Source organism: Tiliqua scincoides, chromosome 9 (assembly GCF_035046505.1).
Source record: "Tiliqua scincoides isolate rTilSci1 chromosome 9, rTilSci1.hap2, whole genome shotgun sequence".
Taxonomy (NCBI): Eukaryota; Metazoa; Chordata; class Lepidosauria; order Squamata; family Scincidae; genus Tiliqua; species Tiliqua scincoides.
The window spans coordinates 7,728,550-7,746,604 of NC_089829.1; the positions used below are offsets into that span (position 1 = coordinate 7,728,550).

The 18,055-nt window shown below is 45.0% G+C and overlaps 1 protein-coding gene across 1 annotated transcript in view; it reads right to left on the minus strand.

Moving 5' to 3' along the window:
• Positions 1–16,255, minus strand: part of MORN1 (MORN repeat containing 1) — a 69,141-nt gene extending 52,886 nt beyond the window's left edge. Inside the window, exons 1-6 of the mRNA XM_066637403.1 lie at positions 16,182–16,255; positions 13,792–13,863; positions 11,769–11,867; positions 10,483–10,593; positions 9,880–9,970; positions 9,421–9,508 (exon numbers count right to left, since the gene is read on the minus strand). Of these exons, the coding sequence (XP_066493500.1) occupies positions 9,421–9,508; positions 9,880–9,970; positions 10,483–10,593; positions 11,769–11,867; positions 13,792–13,863; positions 16,182–16,239 (519 nt within the window). The 5' untranslated portion in view covers positions 16,240–16,255. The remainder of the gene's footprint in view (positions 1–9,420; positions 9,509–9,879; positions 9,971–10,482; positions 10,594–11,768; positions 11,868–13,791; positions 13,864–16,181) is intronic.
• Positions 16,256–18,055: the final 1,800 nt, after the last annotated feature.

Genomic DNA, 18,055 nt, shown 5'->3' on the forward strand with positions numbered 1-18,055 from the left:
ACGAGTGGCAGGTGGGCAGTGGGTCAGCATCTGCCTCTTATGCTGCATCCTATCCACAGTCCTAGGCAGCCTGGAGCAGCTCAGATCTGCGCCACCTCAAGAGGTGGCACAGATCCAAGTAGCCCCATTGGGGCTGTTGCTTCTTTACTCAGGGTAAGGAGAAGCGATTCCCCTTGCCCTGGGTTAAGCTGCTTTTGGCACCAATCCTGTTCTGGATGCGGGGCAGGCCTGCCTGTTCCAGGGCAGGTAAGGATTGGGCTGACCGTGTAACAAAATCCAGGATTTTTGAGAGCATGACGAAAAGCTTGGTTTACATGGCTGTTGTGTGGCTGCCTGCCCAAAGAGGAGCAAGCACAGTCACATCTCCAAGTCCACGCTTGTGAATAGGCACAGGATGGGGTGTGTGTAATATCCAGGATTTGGACATTCCATCACATGCACTTTGACTGTACAGGGCTGGGGACAGTGTGATGGATGGGAGATGTGCATGCACTTGTTCCTAACAGCACGCTGGGCAGCCATTCGGGTGACGATTGTTGGAATGGACCAAAGAGACAAAGTTGGGAACCGGCTATGTTATATAGATAATACACTGACCATGTCTATACAAGGACACAATTTTGTATTTAATAATTATAATAAAATTTTTTTAATAAAAAGCTGAACCAGACCATAGGGTCCATCCAACCGAGGACTGTCTCTTACAACTGACTAAGCACAATCCTAGCCTTGTCTACTCAGAAGTCAGTCCCATTGTGCTCAATAGGGCTCGTTCCTAGGAAGGTGAGTACAGGATTGCAGCCTTGGACTATGACTGTCTATGACAGCCATCTTCAACCACTGTGCCATGGCATACTGGTGTGCCACGAGTGGTCCCCAGGTGTGCCGGCAGTTTGGTGGAGGGTCATTTATTAATAGGACCAATAGGGGATATGAGCCCTCCACCAACAGCATGGTGTGCCTTGTCAATCGTCCAAAAACTGACGGTGAGCCTTGACAATATTAGTACCTTGTCAGTGTGCCATGGGACGAAAGAGGTTGAAAATCACTGACTATGGCCACAGCAGAGACTTTCCCAGTCCTGCAAAATGAGACTCGAGATGGCACCGCTGAACCTAGAACCATCTGCATGCAAAGAACGTACTCTGCAGGGGAGCCGTAGCCTGCCCCAGGCATGAGAACAGTTCCTATGGATAGCCTCTCCCTCTTTGCAGCCCTGCTGCTGCTACCACCAGACTGGCTCTGCTTTCTGCGCTGCTTCCAGTTAGCAGGTGCTGTGCAGCAGTCTTTCCCATTCCCGCTTCTCTGTGTGTTTTGGCTGCGTTCCGTTTGCCTTCTTTCCTGGAGGAAGGCCTGCTGCTCGATACACCTGTTAACGACGCCGAACAGGTGGCTAACCTTCTAGGCTTCTTCCCCACCTGCAAAGGAGGAGTGTTTGCTTCCAAAAGGCAAGTCTTGCAACCTGCTCTGGCAAAGGGACAGCCGGGATGCTGCAGAGTGTTCAAGACTAGCCAGCCCACATGGAGGTCAATGAGGCTTTGAGTACATTTGAATCATACTAGTGGAGGATTGCTGCCTTGTATAGAGTTTGACCAATGATCTATCCAACTCAGAATTGTCTACACTGCCTGAATGTGGCTCTCCAGAGTTTCAGACAAGGATCTCTCTCAGCCTTGCTCCTTGAGATTGCTTAACAGAAGATGCTGGGGACTGAAAGTAGGGCCATCCCTATGCAAAACCACAGACCTAGGCTGCCCCCCCCCACCTCAGTGGCTTGAATTACAACAGGATTAAGAGGCTCTGCTTCAACATATGAAGCTGTTTTCTGCCTGGTCAGACCCTTGCTCCACCTAGGTACTCTAGACCAAAGACTCTTGTCTACAAGAGCAGATGCTCGTCTACTCAGATGGACAGTTTCACAGTGTGAGATGGACGTCTTTTCCAGGCCTGCTGCTCCACATAATTTTACCAGAAATTATGGGACTGAACCTGGGCCTTCTACAGGCAAAGCAGGTGATCCAAGGTGCAAACTAGAGGCATGGAAGTGTATACAAGTTCTCCTTCAGCTTAGGATGCTCAAATAACACAGTGGCACACAACTACAATAAGAAAGAGAGGATCAATAAGTAGGGGGAAAAACATAGCTAGAGAACCTGCTTTGCAGGAAGAATGCCCCAGGTTCAATTATAGGAAGAATCTCTAGGTAGGGCTGGGTTAAAAAAAACCCACAGAAACAATACAAAATACAAGCACTGCTTCCAAGCCACTCCCCTACCCCATAACCATGAGGACCAGAAACATGCTAGGCTTATTTTCAGAGTTTCCCAGGAGTCCATATTCACACCAGATTCCCAGCTGCCGAGTATGCGACACACAGTTAAATCAACAATCCAAGCGCAGTATCAACCACACTCACTTTGTTCCTCAGTTTTTCCAGCAAAAATGACAACATACAAGTGAGAGGCTTTTATGCATCAGCCTTCCTCAATTATCCTGAACGACTATTGCTGTTGGCGGACTTGTGGAGCTTCAGATCACATATATATATATACAGTGGTGGAGACGCAAATAGGATGACTAACAGATCTAGGAACATGCAATCCCCAGAATTTTTAATAATGTAAATAATTGCAGAACAAGAGCTAATCTTAACCAAGTAGCATCCTGCCGGTTTGAACACAGCAGGAAGATGCACAGCAAAGATTTCTCCAAAAACAGCTCTTAACTGAAGTGCCCACTTCTGGGATGAAACTGGAATAGGAAGACGAGGCACGCACAGTTTCAGAAGGTGTACTCCCTGGGGCCGGGATCTACCAGCTTATGCACCAGTGAATGTCAATGGTGCAATCAATAGATTAAGATTCCAAATTAGGACAACAAGGCACAAGTGGGGAATCTTGGACTAGAGCCTTCTGGCAGCCTGTCTCCCTTACCTCACCTCTCACACCCTGGCCTTGCAGTAAGCATCTTGGAGAACAGGTGCCCTCTAAAGGTACAATGCTGGACTAGAGGCAGTCAGTAGACTCAGGCTAGATGTGACTGGCTGACCACTCAGGCCTTATAAAACCTTTGCCTCCAAGTCAGCCTTGTCTCTGTGATGTGTGTGCAGCTGAACCCACAAGGTACAGTTCTGTGTATGCCTGGCTACCCACCAGGGGCTATAATTCTAGTTTTGTTGCCTTTCTGGAGGAAAGAAAATGTGCAGGCTTACATTGTAAGGCCAATGGGCTGATTGCAGCATCCAGTCTCTAAACACCACCTCCCTCTTTCACTGAGGGAATTTTCAAGACTTATTCTTTCTGGTCCTTTCTTGAACTGTTCTGGGCATATCTAAAGCCCGCCTAAGCCCAACAAGAGTGGATGGTAGAATAGCAAAGTTACTACATCACCATTGCTTATCCTCTCCTGGAATTCAGATGAGTGTCTGGTATTCACAGATCCTTCAAGGAAAAATGGTACACTTTTTTCAACAAGTATGTTTATACAGCAAAACAAATGAAAAAGACGGGTCTGAAAAGAGAAGAAAGGATTCACCTCTTTGTTCCTCCAGCAATGTTGGGGGACAGGACACCTGGGAATTGTAAATGCCACTGGAAGGAGGAGGAGGGTCAATGCTCGCACCCCCATAGTTGCCCTACTAGCTTGCGGACATGGGCCTGGTTTATCAGGCAGCAGTGGGAGCAGCAGTGTGGGTCTTGCCACTTCAGAGGCTGGTTGGTCATTCGCACAGACCCTTGAGCCGAGCCAAGCCTGAATCTAAGGTCTGCCTACGCAACATTTGTTCTTCAGCAGTGACCATCCAGACCAGGAGGACATGAAAGCAATAGCCATTTTAAAAAGACTGAACTAAAGTCCCCTGAACTTTAGCCTGTTCCAATAGGGAAGGTTATCCAATCCCTTGCCAGGCCTGAATGGCCTGCTTTGCTGGGTTGGTAGATAGGGATGCACAAGAGTGTTCCACCCACACACCCTGTAAAAACCATGGTCCCAAGCCATGCAGGCACTCTTACAATACTTCTGTGGCCTTGCTTTACTCAGAACAACTGGCTGGGTGCCATTTTGCAGTTATTCAGTTCCCACAACGGCCTCAGCCCTACTCAGTCCCTTGTCGTCTCCGCCTCCAGTGACCTCTGAGCTAAATAAGACCCTGACCACAGCCATTGGCACTAGAATTGCTAAAGAAAGTCAAGGCCTAGGACACTTAAAGTAAGAACTTTAAAAGCAAATGTTAGAGAGCCATCAAGTGGCCAAAAGTAAGAAGGAAAGAGCCATTTGCTTCTCCTAACCAATGAGACCTCTGAGAGTTCCCTACTCCACTGCGAGCTAACACTATTTCAAAAATGGCATTTCAGCTCAGTGCATTTCAAAAGTGCCGGCCCTTCACTTTACGCAACCAACAATCGTGTGCTGGATGGGGAAGAAATTCTCCCTGTTCACCCCAGCGCAGCATCTATCTTCTTTTAAGACTGTCAGCCCCTTTGGAGATAGGGAAGCATTTTAAACTTTCTTTTGCTATACAAACCACATTGAGATTTCTGGAAAGCTTGGGAAGTGAAGGTATTTGGGGAGCGGGCAGAATTAGTGGCAACCAAGTGTACTTAGAGGAAAAAAAACACATTGAATTCAACAAATCTGAGAGCCCAGTCCTGTGGTGGGCGGCACGGCTCTGTGGCGCCGACCACAGTCACAAACGTGCTGTAAGGCACATTCGCGGAGCTCACCACCAGGTTCCTGCCAGTGCTAGCCCAGTGTCGGCCGGTGCTGGGCTAGCGCAGGGCGGTCGCCCAGCTTCCGTGGCTCGGCGGTCTCCCAGACTGCCGAGCTGTGGAACGGCAGGCGAGGGCGGTGACGGGCGGGGATGGGGGTGTGGAGGAGGCGTTCCGGGGAGGGGGGAGGCTGGCTGGGGTGGGTGGGAGGCGTGCCAGGGGGTGGGCGGGAGGAGGATCTGTAAAGCTGAGCTCCGCAGGATCCAGGGCGCTCGTGGAGGGCCGCGCACCCTACACGAGTGCCTTCTCGGTGGTGAAATGAGTAGCCCCATTGCGGGGCTGCTTACCTTACTCGGGGGAAGGGGACGAACATCCCCTTCTCCCGAGGAGCCTCCCGCGGTAGCTCCAGGATTCGGCGGCAGCCCTTTTCGGTGCTGCTGAGCCTGGGTGCTTCGGGCAGCTCAGGATTTGGCTGTAAGTTACCAATATTTATACCACATGGTTTGTCTGCTACCTTGGAAAATGGCCATCCTTTTATGATGGATTGCAAAACTGCAATGGAAGAAGGGGACCACAAATATCAGCTTGGCCCACTAGCAAAGTTTCAATCTGCCTCCAAGCTCACCCTGACCACACACACCAACTGCGTGAACTTTGTTGAAAAGCAGTATATAAATATTGTTTAACAGTAAAAACAACAACAACTGCGAAATTCAATTCTGCCATTATGCTACAATAATGTTATTCCAGTTTCACACCCATTTAAAAAGAACTCTGAGTAACAGAGCTGGGAAAACTTTCTTAGAGAAGCTTTGAGATCCACTGCTACTTTCAGTACACTGTTTCGGGCTAGATGTAGGGCTGACCCAAGCCATCTTGGCCCATGGGGGGAATGTGCCAAATGGTTCCCCCCTTACATGATGATGTCTCACTCTCTGCTCCTTCCACCCCCTGCATTAGAAAAGAAAGTGGGAAAAAGATGAGGTGGAGCAGTGAAGGCGAGTGGAAGGAGAGAGCAATCCCTCCAAACTGCTCCTGAGGCAACCACCTCAGTTTGACTCATAGGTGGGCTGACCCTGACTACATGTCCCAATGATCTAACTTGGCATAAAGCAAGTTAACGACCAAGACTGCAATCCTATGTCCAATTGGCACCATAGTAAGTCCTACTAAGCCTGTAGCAGGATTTACTCCTATAGATATGGAGAAAATTAGGTCACTGAAAACTTCCTGCAGGTTTCTTCCTGATTAAATGGATCCAACTGCCACATCCCAGTGTGGCCCTGAAATGAAAAAGTTTGTCCCTTCTCTGCTTTAAACTCTTTGGTCAGTTTAGAGAGAGGCTGTTGAATCCTCAGAGTAGCCAAGCCAGTCCTTGGCTTCAAAGATTTTCCCCTGGCACAGACAGTTGGCAAGATTATTTCTGCTCAGATAGAAAAGCACCAGATTCATTGTAGGCGTGTGTGGAAGGCAGCCTCTTAGGACGCCTGGCATCTTAACAGACAGGTCATCAGCAGGTGCCCACTTTTAATTTCCGACATTATTATGCATGAGCGGCATGTCTGCATTCCATGAGCAACTTGAAAGGACAAGCCATGTGTTGCAAAGATTGGCAGGGCAGCCACAAAAGGTGGAGATGAGGCAGGGGAATGTACCAAGAAGAGACCTGAAGGAGTCAAGGAAAAAGCACACCACAACAACAATAATCTGGAAAGAAGGAAGACAATGTGAAGCAAGAGTATCACATTGGGATTTAAAATGCATTCCCACTGAGGAAAAAGGGACCGGCCAGAGGAGCTTAATTTTTCAATAAAATTAAATTTATATTAAAATTGCAGATGGCGAATATCATATTGAAGGAGATGCTCCTGCTCACAAATTCAGCTGTTGTGCCCAATATTGCAACGCAAATCAGATAAGTTTTGTTACAAACTCTTTGCCCATAAAAAACTCTCCCATTCATGAATGGATTGGATCTTAAGTAGTGCCAGGGCCAAGCAGATAGAGGCCCTAGAGATAAGTCCTCCACTACACCACTCAGGCAGTAATCATATACACATTCACCTGGGAGTTAAGTACCATTGAACTCAATGAAACTTACTTCTAAGTGGACATGCATAGAATTGTGCTCTTATTCTCCGAGGGTACATTGAGTGGTACCACTGCTACAGGAGATCAGTCCACCCGGGTGGATCTTCTGATAGGCATGGGCTCTTGACTTGGTCAACCTCTGACACCCCGCCCCCCACCTATGAAGAAGGAAGTTCCTACAAGGGAGTTTCCCTACCCCAGTGGTACTCAAACTTTTCCGGCCAGTGGCTCCCTTGACCCCTGTGGCTGTTGGCCATGATTCCCCATCATGTTCCTGAGGGCTGGAAGTGACATCATTAAACAGGAAGTGGCCAGAAATATTAACTATATTAAATTATATTAAATATTATATTTATTATTATATTAAATATATATTAACTATATTAATATTAATTATATTACATATCATTAATTAAATGCATACCTTAAAAATATATTATTAATACACAGCAATATACATGCTTTATAAATGATCAGCTGCTGATCACTGTTGGAGACAGGATGCTGGAGTAGGTAGATTTTGTCTGGTCCAAGAGGACTCATTTTTTAAAACTTTGTAAGCATACCAATAGGATTATTTTATCAAATGAACTTTGTGAACAACCAGTCTGACCAACATTACACACACACACACCCCTGTGGACCCCAATCCACAGTCATTTCTCCCATTCTCCTTGGATAGGATTGAACCCTTTATTAATTTAATGAAATTAAATTTTTCCAGCAGCTGGTGGGGAAAACAAAAATAGACCAGAGCTGATAAGGGTTTGGTTAGTAAGCTGATTTGTCTCCTATACTAGGAGATGCACAGCTCAAGCCTATGCATGTCTACTCAGAAGTAAGTCCCATTAGAGTCAATGGGGCTTACTCCCAGGAAAATGTGGATAGGATTGGGCTGACAATCACTTCATCAATGGCTGATAAGTATTCCCTTCAAATAGCAAGATTCATCACTTTAAAAATACAGCCTCTCCTCTTCAGCCAAACAACAAGATTAATAAATCACTTTAAAAACAGTACCCTTTCTCTGCTCCTGGCCAAGTAAAGTGTGTGCTTGTCTCTCCCCTCCCCTTTGCCAACTGCATGGAAGCAACTTTAAGAGTCCTGATGACTGGTAAAATAGGAAGCGTTTTATTTGGGGAGGGGGAGGAAAGCGGGAAGGTTTGGAGATCAAAAGGGGGGAGTGGAAGAGGGAGGGGAAAGATTTCACTTTGATGAGAATGGATCCCAGGCTGGGAACTAGGAACCAACCAGACAAGGATCAGCTAGGGTTAAGGACTGCAAGCAGAGCATGCTCGGAAGAGGGCAGGCCACTCTCGCAGCCACTCACAGCCACTCTCGCAGCTGAGCAACTCCCATTTCTTCCGCTTTAAAAAGCGCAGACTAGGGCAGAAGAAGGGCTCATATTCTGCCCAGGGGTGTGACTGTATCGCTGTGAGAGGACATCCCGCGCCTCCCCTTTGAGTTCCTGGTGCTGCCCTAAAGAGCTGCGCCTCACAGTTTGAATAACACTGCCTTACCCTCTTATTATTGCAGCAGCATTCCAAAATGAATATGTTTGGGGTTGCTGGGGGAGGGAAGAATCAGCTCAAAGTGAGCAGAGTCATCTTGTCAGTAGCACTTTCTATGTGACCAGTGACTATGTTGCATCCCTCCCAGCCCCAATGCCCACCTCCAGAACTGGGGCTCATTGCCCTCTTCTGCACAATCCCCTTCATTTTCTCTTCCTTTTTTCACCAACTCCCACTTACAACATTCCACAACTAAGCATGCTTAATCTTCATTGGACTGGATTTCTTTTAGGGGGAATATTTATTTACTTCTGCATATGTTAGGAGGGTGTCTTCCAAATATTCAGAAGTCACAAGCTCATTTTTGGTGACTTGTTTGGTTTCCAAACTGATAGGTTTGGATAGGATCAGCTGGGTTCCCAATTAAGTATCGACAAATGCTTTAAACAAATCTTTCTATAGAGCTGGGTCTACACAGGTTCAAAACCTGTAACAAAACTGTTTCATCTTCCCAAATGAGCAAATTCCCTCTCCCTCCCTGCCACCTCCATACTTTGACTGCATCAAGATTCTTTGTTACCGAAAGGATAAGTGTCCTTTAATTTGCCAATGCACCTACTTCTGTGTACCTTGAGAGTCCTCAAGGATGTAGAAACCACAACCTTGTCTCTGGGTGCCACCGTTTCACATACAAATGGGCACTCAATCACCTGATTTTTTTAATTAATACATAGCTGATAATGATGATACAGAAGACCCTCCCCCTCTTCCCAGTGTGTTTGATGTTGCAAGCTTCTGGAGAACAACGCAGTGACCAATTCCAAGGCCAATGTTTACTAGTCCTCAGACCAAATTCTCTTTCAGACAATGAAAATTTCACTAATACACAGAAATGGTTCTTTTTTTTTTCTCCTTATGAGGTTACCAGGACATTCATTAGAACTAGAAATGTACTTTTATAGAAAGCCAAGTTTCTCACAGACACTCAGTACCACCTCTTTACGAAGAAGCTTGCGATATATCAGTAAGCAAATATCTCATGGTTGATGGGTACAGAGAATAGATGAATAAATGACTCATGGTATACAGTCTCACAACTTTTCTATAGGTACCTCATATACTGTTCCATTAGTACAGTGAAGCACTCCGTGACCTTGCCTCTGGTCCAAGATCCAATCCCCTTCATATTCATCCCCATTTCTAAAAAATAAAGCAGGAAACCATTCTTAAATTAGATGATTGTGAACAAGCTGCTGTGAGCCTCACGTGATCCCACAGTCCTGTGAGCAAGATGGGGAATGAAAACTTTTACTTTCAGTGTAAGAACTGCAGCTCTGCATGCCATGAATCTAAGAAATTGTGTGTTTTCTGCTCACAGGGTTTAGAAGACGATTGCGTGTTGTCTGCCTCTCAGTACTGTGCTGCCCTGTCTTGCCCTGGCCTTCTTCCAAGATTTGCCACAGGCCTTGGCTCCCGCCACTGTCCCTTGAGTTCTTAGTAGTTTATAAAGAACCTGAAAAACCCCCCCCCACATATTTTGCTTATTAAAATACCCAATCAGAAGAACTTACTTGAAAACCATTTTTCCAACCCCATGTTTTTTGTTTCTGTGGAAGCATCCTTCATACGTTTGTCCATCCTTGTCTGTCAGTAATCCATGGCCTAAAAAAGAAAGGGGGGAGGGGAAGTAGAGACTGGGTAAGGGACACCCTAATGCACTGTTCAATGGGTGAGCGCCATTTTGCCATCCTTAATGACTTAAAGATTCAGTCCACCTTTGAGGCCAGGGACTTGAGAGCATCCTGCTTCCCTCATTGGCCCAGCAGCTGCCTCTGAGAAGCCCTCAGGCAGAAAAGCAGACTTCTCTCCAGCCACTGCTCCCCTCTGCCTCTGAGCCTGAAGACAGTGCAGAGCCATCCCAACCAACAGGCATTGATAGACTTGTCCTCCATATTTCTGCCCAATCCTTTGTTAAAGCCATCCAGATTCGTGGCTATCACCACATCTTATGGAAATGAATTCCACACACTAACTCTGCTGAAGAAGACCTGCCTTTTGTTCATCCTAAATCTCCTGCCAGTCAGTTCCATTGGATCATCCCTGGTTCTAGCATCGCACATCTCTAGCAGGGCAGCAACAACCAAACAGCAATTTAATACCTAACATTATCATACCTTCTCGAAGCCCGAAGGAGAACTCCCCTTCATATTTTCCACTGTCTTGGTACTGAATGACTCCATGTCCATGAAGCTCTCCGAAGAGGAACTGGCCAGAATAAGTATTCCCTTGAATCAAATACAAAGTAAGGTAAAACACAGGGTGGAAAATTGCTCTGGCAAATGCAGGTTAATAATCCTTAAAGTGCCCATAAAAGACTTTGATGGTGGCTTTTCTTGAAGAGTGGCAATACAAGACATTACAAGTGAATAATTACCAACTGCTTTTTTTATTATGGGGCAGCTTAATGAAGAACAAAGGAAGTGTTCATTGGGTCTTTATCTTACAAACTAATGAAATTGTAATGCGTATTCCTCCAGGCCTTTAAAATCAAGGTATCATAAAAGGACGTTAGTGCCACATTAAAAAAAGAAACAGATTCATAGTATGTTCTTTATGGTTAAGGGATGAGTAAGAAGTACTTTCCTTTCATGGCCAACTTAATGGCTTTTTTTGATGGGGTGCCCTCCTTCCTACTGTTCATTATAGAAAGGAGAACTCATGCTATGAACAAAGCTTGAACTTAGAAGGAAAGTGAGGCCTGATAGTACATGCTACATTTATTATCTGATGATGTCAGTCAGATCTTAGTTCTACTTGTTTATAGTGGTTGTACAGGGCTGTGTTTCAGATTAGGGTGTGGCACAAAGTGAAAGGGGTTCAGCCTCTTACTTCTGCACTGTTTTCCTGCTGAAAATTGGACCCCCAAAACAGCTATTTAAGGGTTAAGTAGCTTACTAGAGGTGTTGGTTTCAGATGGGAAAATGACATACAGACAAACAACTTATGTATCCTTAGTATCAGTGCCGTTATCCTGCAGGGCTGCGACACATAAAAATGTTCCCCCACCCCAACCTTGGCTAGCTGGTTTCTGAGGCCACTGTGACCCCTTCTTTCCTAAGCCTTTGCTTAGGCTGCAATCCTATCCACACTTGCCTGGGAGTAGGTCCCATTGAACTCAATGGAATTTACTTCTGAGTAGATATGCCTAGGATTGGGCTATTAGTCAACTCTTCTTTGCTTAAGCACTCTGGCCTGTCTGTCACATTTGAGCAGCTTCATTGGTCAGGGACAGAAACTCTTGAGATGAAAGTGGCTTAATCAATGGGAGTGCTGCCCTTCTGTAACAGGGAAGAAGCTGAGCCAATGATAATTAACAGCTTTATCCTTGCTCTTCAATCATCACTACCAAATTTCTTAGTGTGTAACAATATAGATCATATAGACTACTGATAAGGCTAACCTGTAGATGCCCAGTATCTGAGGCCATTGCCCGTAATTTCTCCATCTGCAAATTCTCCTTCATAATAACTTCCATCTTTAAACAGCAACTTCCCATAACCTAAAAAAATAAAGACATGAAAAATTCATTCTGGGGAAACAGTTACTTGGAAGGAGATATACATATGCAAATAATTTCTCAGTAACTAACAGGAATTGCCTAGTGATTCTAGGGGAACTCAGCTGATCAGAGGTATGGTAGGGTAAAGGTGGAGAAATAGCTTCATTTACTGGATTCTAATTTGTAAGGACTATTTAAGGAATATTTAAAAATTTGACAAATGATGAAACATCTTACATAACTTGAAAATTTACATGATCATTCACCAACGGAAGATGATTCAGTGAAAAGCTGTCAGTCTTAAGCAAAGAGGGGGGGAGTTCTCACAATCTGCTAAATAATACATGTCAGTTATCACTCTTCTGCCATCTAGTGGTAGACACAATGAATCTCAATGAAAACTGAGAGGCACTCACTTGCCAAGGCTAGGCTGTGAACTGAAAGAGATTTCTGCTTGTGAGCTGGGCATCTGTACCTCTCACCTCACCAAGATGCTTTCAGGTCAAATATATAAAAGATAGGCTTAATTTTAAAAAAATTATAACAAAATGATCTAGGTAGTTCAAAGTCTACTCAGTCATGCAACTAAGTGGGAGGGTTTGGGAAGATGTATTACAGTGGCTAGGAGGCTTGCAGCCCAATCCTATACATGTCTACTTAGAGATAAGTCCTCTGAGTGGGGCTTTCTCCCAGGTAAGTGTGCATAGGATTGCAGCCTCAGGGCCCAATCCTATCCAACTTTCCAGCACCGGTGCAACAGTAATGCAGCCCCGAGGTAAGGGAACAAATGTTCCCACACCTTGAGGAGGCCTCTGTGACTGCCTCCCCACCACAAGATGCAGTGCACATCCCATTGGCACCGCTGCACTAGTACTGGAAAACTGGATAGGATTTGACCCTTAGTTGTGAAGCACAACAATCCCTGGTTCAAATTTTGCCTCTTCTATTAACTCACTCAATGACTTTCTGCAAATCTCAGCCTCATAAGAACCTAAGAAAAGCCCTGCTGGATCAGGCCAAAGGACTATGTAGTCCAGCTTCCTGTAGCTCACAGTGGCCCACCAAATGCTTCAGGGAGCACACAAGACAAGACACAACCTTCATCCTGGTGCCCTCCCTTGCATCTGGCACTCTAAGGTATTCTCAGTTTTCCCCATCTGCAGCATGGGAATAATACTGGCTACTTACTCTCCAGGTTGCTGTAAGGATTAATTCAAAATTCAAGTGAAGCAGGGATGAACTGCCCTGTTGTCACTGGAAAAGCACTGCAGCAGTTGCTTTTCCTGATGAGACTCACCTTACACCTGCTTTCTCAGGTGTAAGGAGAGCTCCTCAGGTGTAACTGGGCAGGGCAGCTGTGGTGCTTTTCCATGGACTATGATGGGGCAAGGCTCATCTGTCACTGTCACTGCCCCTCCCCACACCACACAGTCCTGAAGTGAAGCACTATATAAATGTATTATGAAACTGCTTTTGACAAAGTCACCCCATTAGCCCACCAAGGTTTACAGTGCTGACTAGCAGTTTCAGAAAGGGGGTCTTTCCCAACCCTAGTTGGAGATGCCATAGCTCTTTTCGTGTGTGCAAAATGCCTGACATGGATTGTCTTGGTGAAATCCTGACAACTCCGTATTGTAAGTCATCTTCTGCCCATATTGCAGATAGGGAAAAACTGAGGATGAGAGGGAGTGGCTTGTCTAAGGCAGAGACAACCAACTGGAGAAATCCCAATTCATAGGTAACTCTCCTAGGCTAAAATCCTATATTTTTTCTAGGAGTAAGCCCCATTAATCACAATAGGACTTACTCCTGAAAAGATATGCATAGGGTCATTCTGTTACCTACAATGCTACAGATGCTCTCATATTGAAGAAACATGAGAAAACACTTAGTACTTGTGCAGAACCAGGTTTGTTTCCCTTACCATGCTTTTTCCCTTGTTGCCATTCTCCTTCATACTGGAAAAAAGAATTGGGATACACATAAAGTCCATAACCTGAAAGCAAGAGAAGCATAAGATACTCAGAACGCATAAACAACAAAACTATCTTAATTCACTGGGTAAGTTTTGCTAAACCTAAGGCTGCTAACCATATTTGAGGTGAGAAAAATTTATCCCACCCCAAACCAATTGACTAATGAGTTTCTCTGCCTTGAGCATGGTGTGGTTCTACTTTAAGCGAGAAGCAAAAACTGCTGAAAAAAGTCACAGATTATATCTTGTTAAATGAAAGATCTCTATCCTTTCTTTAGCAGCTCTCCTTAGAGGCTGTGTGCAAATGCAGAACTCAGAAAAAGCCCTGGTCCAGTGAGCCCAGCATCCTGTTTCCAATAGTGGACAGCTAGAGCCTGAGGGCTCAATCCTATCCAACTTTCCAGTACAAGGGCAGCCACAATGCAGCACTGAGGTAAGGGAACAAACATTTTCTCACCTTGAGGAGGCTTCAGTGATTGTTACCCCACTGCAGGATGCAGCACATGCCCCATTGGTACAGTTGCATCAGCTCTGAAAAGTTGGGTAGGATTGGTCCTGGACTGGGCCCCAAGGCTGGAGCCTCTCCCCTGTTTGAATGGCCTCTGATTAAAGGGTCCATTTAGCCATCAAGTCATTGATAGGCACACAATCACACCCTAATCAGAATGCAAGAAATCCAGTTTCAAACGTGTTTCAGACTTTGAATGCTATCTTCAATAGTGCATCATCTTAGAAACACAACTGTTTTTAAAGGCAGAAGATAACATGGAATAATAAATGGAAAATAAACTGATGCACTTGTGTTTATTTCTTTCATTTCTGTTTATTTAGGTTTTGCATTCATTCTGATGTGCTATATAGTTATTTATAGAGGTGGGTGAAGACAGTTTTATTTTTTCCATGGATTTCTAGGTTTTCCAAAGTTAGAAGTGCAAAAGGCAGGATTTTGTGTTTTTATTCAAATTTACATTACAATTATAAATTATAATCACTTTTAAAGTGTTCTAGATAGGTAATATAGGTGGTATAGTATCAGCAAATGCAGTCACAGGTTGCAATCCTATGCACACTTATCTGGGAGTAAGCCCCATTGACTGGGACTGGGACTGACTTCTGAGTAGACAAGCATAAGATTGGGCTCACAGTCATTACCCAAGCACCCCCCTAGTAAATAATATAGTAAAAACCAAATAAAACAGGGGTTGTTGTGTTTTTTTTGCAGATTTCAGGTTTTGTTTTACAAATATGAGAGGTGCAGAAAATGGTGTTAGGTGTTCTTATTTCATTGTCACCATTTTCACCCACCTCTATTTGTTTATTTTTTTGCTGGCCAAAACAAAATGTGCAAGCTAAAACAGGCTATGCTTTGACATTCATCTGTTTCTGACTTCTGTCTATGCTCTCTGGTTTCTAATCAGACAAAAGAGCAAGGTATTGAGGTACTTGTTGGCCCCACCACTGTTTTTATTTATTGTAAGCTTGCATTGTTTGTTTATGAAAACTTGTAAGTCACCTTGGCAAGGTGACCAGATGTCCTCGTTTTCAGCCTCACGTCCTGGAGAAGAACTTAAATGTCTTCCTTTTCCCTGTGAGCAGCCCCTGCAAGCAGTGTAGAGCCTTCTTGGAAATAATAAATTATATGTAATAAACTATATATAATAGTTTTAAATTTAATAATAAGTAATATTTTAAATTATTTAAATTATTATTATTATTATTAATTATTTAAGTTAGCCACACAAAATAAATATAAAAGTGTATTTAGCATTTATTTTGTCATGCCTCACATTTTTGGGGGATGTCCTACATTTTGGAGTGCTTTGTCCTCTTTTGTGGTTACAACATCTGTCACCCTGTGCCTTGGCAAGGGAAAGGCGGAATACACACATACATATACTGTACACACATACATATATATATCTATACATTCACACAAGTACATATATACATACATGTATATATACACACACAAACATGCACATACATACATACATATATATCTATACATTCACACATGTACATATATACATACGTGTACATATATATGTACACACACAAAAATATACACACACATACATGAACATACAAACATACACTTCCAAACACATACAAAAAACCCAACCAGCCCCGCAGACGTCCACCAGCCCCCCGGAAGGAGACGGCTCACACCCTGCTGGTCTGGCGCTGAGGGCGGGGCTGCCCCTGCTCCCCGCAGGTAGACTGCTGCTGCCCAAGGAAGCTCCATTCTGGCCTCGGCGGCCAGGCGCTTCCCCTCAGCAGGACGCAGCGAGCCCGACCGCCCCGGTCTGAAGCGGACCACGAGCTGCCGCCCTTCTCACCATCGCGCCGCGACTCTTTCGCGGCCCCGAGGCGAGACCCGGGCCTGGAGGCCGCCATAGTCCTCTCCGGGAGCGCTTAGCAACTGACGCGCGCCGCCGATTGGCTCCCTGGTTGCCATGCCCGGTCCCGGCTGCCCGGCCGCAGAGGTAGGAAGGCGGCTAGACTTACCCCTCCGCTCTGGTCATGGCCTGATCAAGAGCTTTCACGGTGACATGAAAGCTAGGTGACACGGCTAGGTCGAGACTGGTCCTGGCTGGCAGGTGGCAAAAGCCTGGAGAAGATTGTTGTCCTTGGCACTACTCGTGCTCGTCCCCGTGGCTGCTGGCTTATTTATAGACACACACACATATGTATGTATGTGTGTATACATATAGATATATGTATACGTATGTATACATACATATATACGTATGTGTATACATATGTGTATATATATGCATACATGTATATATGTATACGTATATATAAATATATATAGTGTGTGTGTATGTATATATATGTATGTATGTGTATATGTGTGTGTGTGTATGTGCGTATACATATATATGTATATATGTATACATACATATTTATGTGTGTGTGTGTGTGTATATATATATACATACGTGTATATATATGTACATATACATATGTATATATATGTATAGTAGTTGGCAACCTTCAGTCTCGAAAGACTATGATATCGCGCTCTGAATGGTGGTTCTGGAACAGCGTCTAGCGTGGCTGAAAAGACAAATTTGGGCGTGACAATCCCTTCCACACAGGGAGCAAGCGCAGTCTGTCCCTGGTCTGTCTCCCTGGCTATGGGCCTTCCTTCTTTGCCTCTTTGCCTCAGTCTGTTGCCCAACTGTCTCTTCAAACTGGGAAAGGTCATGCTGCACAGCCTGCCTCCAAGCGGGCCGCTCAGAGGCCAGGGTTTCCCACCTGTTGAGGTCCACTTCTAAGGCCTTCAGATCCCTCTTGCAGATGTCCTTGTATCGCAGCTGTGGTCTACCTGTAGGGCGCTTTCCTTGCACGAGTTCTCCATAGAGGAGATCCTTTGGGATCCAGCCATCATCCATATTCACGACATGACTGAGCCAATGCAGGTGTCTCTGTTTCAGCAGTGCATACATGCTAGGGATTCCAGCTAGTTCCAGGACTGTGTTGTTTGGAACTTTGTCCTGCCAGGTGATGCCGAGGATGCATCGGAGGCAGTGCATGTGGAAAGCGTTCAGTTTCCTCTCCTCTTGTGAGCGAAGAGTCCATGACTCGCTGCAGTACAGAAGTGTGTGTATATGTGTGTATGTATGTATATATGTATGTGTGTATGTAAATGTGTGTATATGTGTGTATGTATACACACACACTACATATGTATACATACAACTTAATCCCAGCCTGTACTGGGCTGGTTATATTCTGCAATTCGGGATCTGGCCAAGATCCTGGCATCACAGAGAGATCATCACAGGATTCCTGCTGTCATTTTCTGGAGCTGAACTGGTGTCATTTGCGTCAGGCCAAGAACGTGGAGTTGTCCCTTCAGACTTCCAGGCACTGCTCCAAAGGCTCCAGAGACAACAGGCACCTTCTTATGGACCTTCTTCTCCCAAAGGTGCCCGAGGAGTCCTATTCGCAGGCAGGTCTTGGGATCTTGTCACCCTCTCACAGACTTTGCCTTCAATTCTACTGCCGCCTGGGACTGCAATATCCATGAGCCAAACTTTATTTTTCTGTTCATCAGTGACTCTTATATCTGGCTTATTTGTTCTAGATTAGTGGTTCTCAAACTTTTTAGCACTGGGACCCACTTTTTTTAAGCACTCTGGGCCCAATCCTATTCATATTTCCAGTGCTAGTGCAGCTGTTCCAATGGGGTGTGTGCTGCATA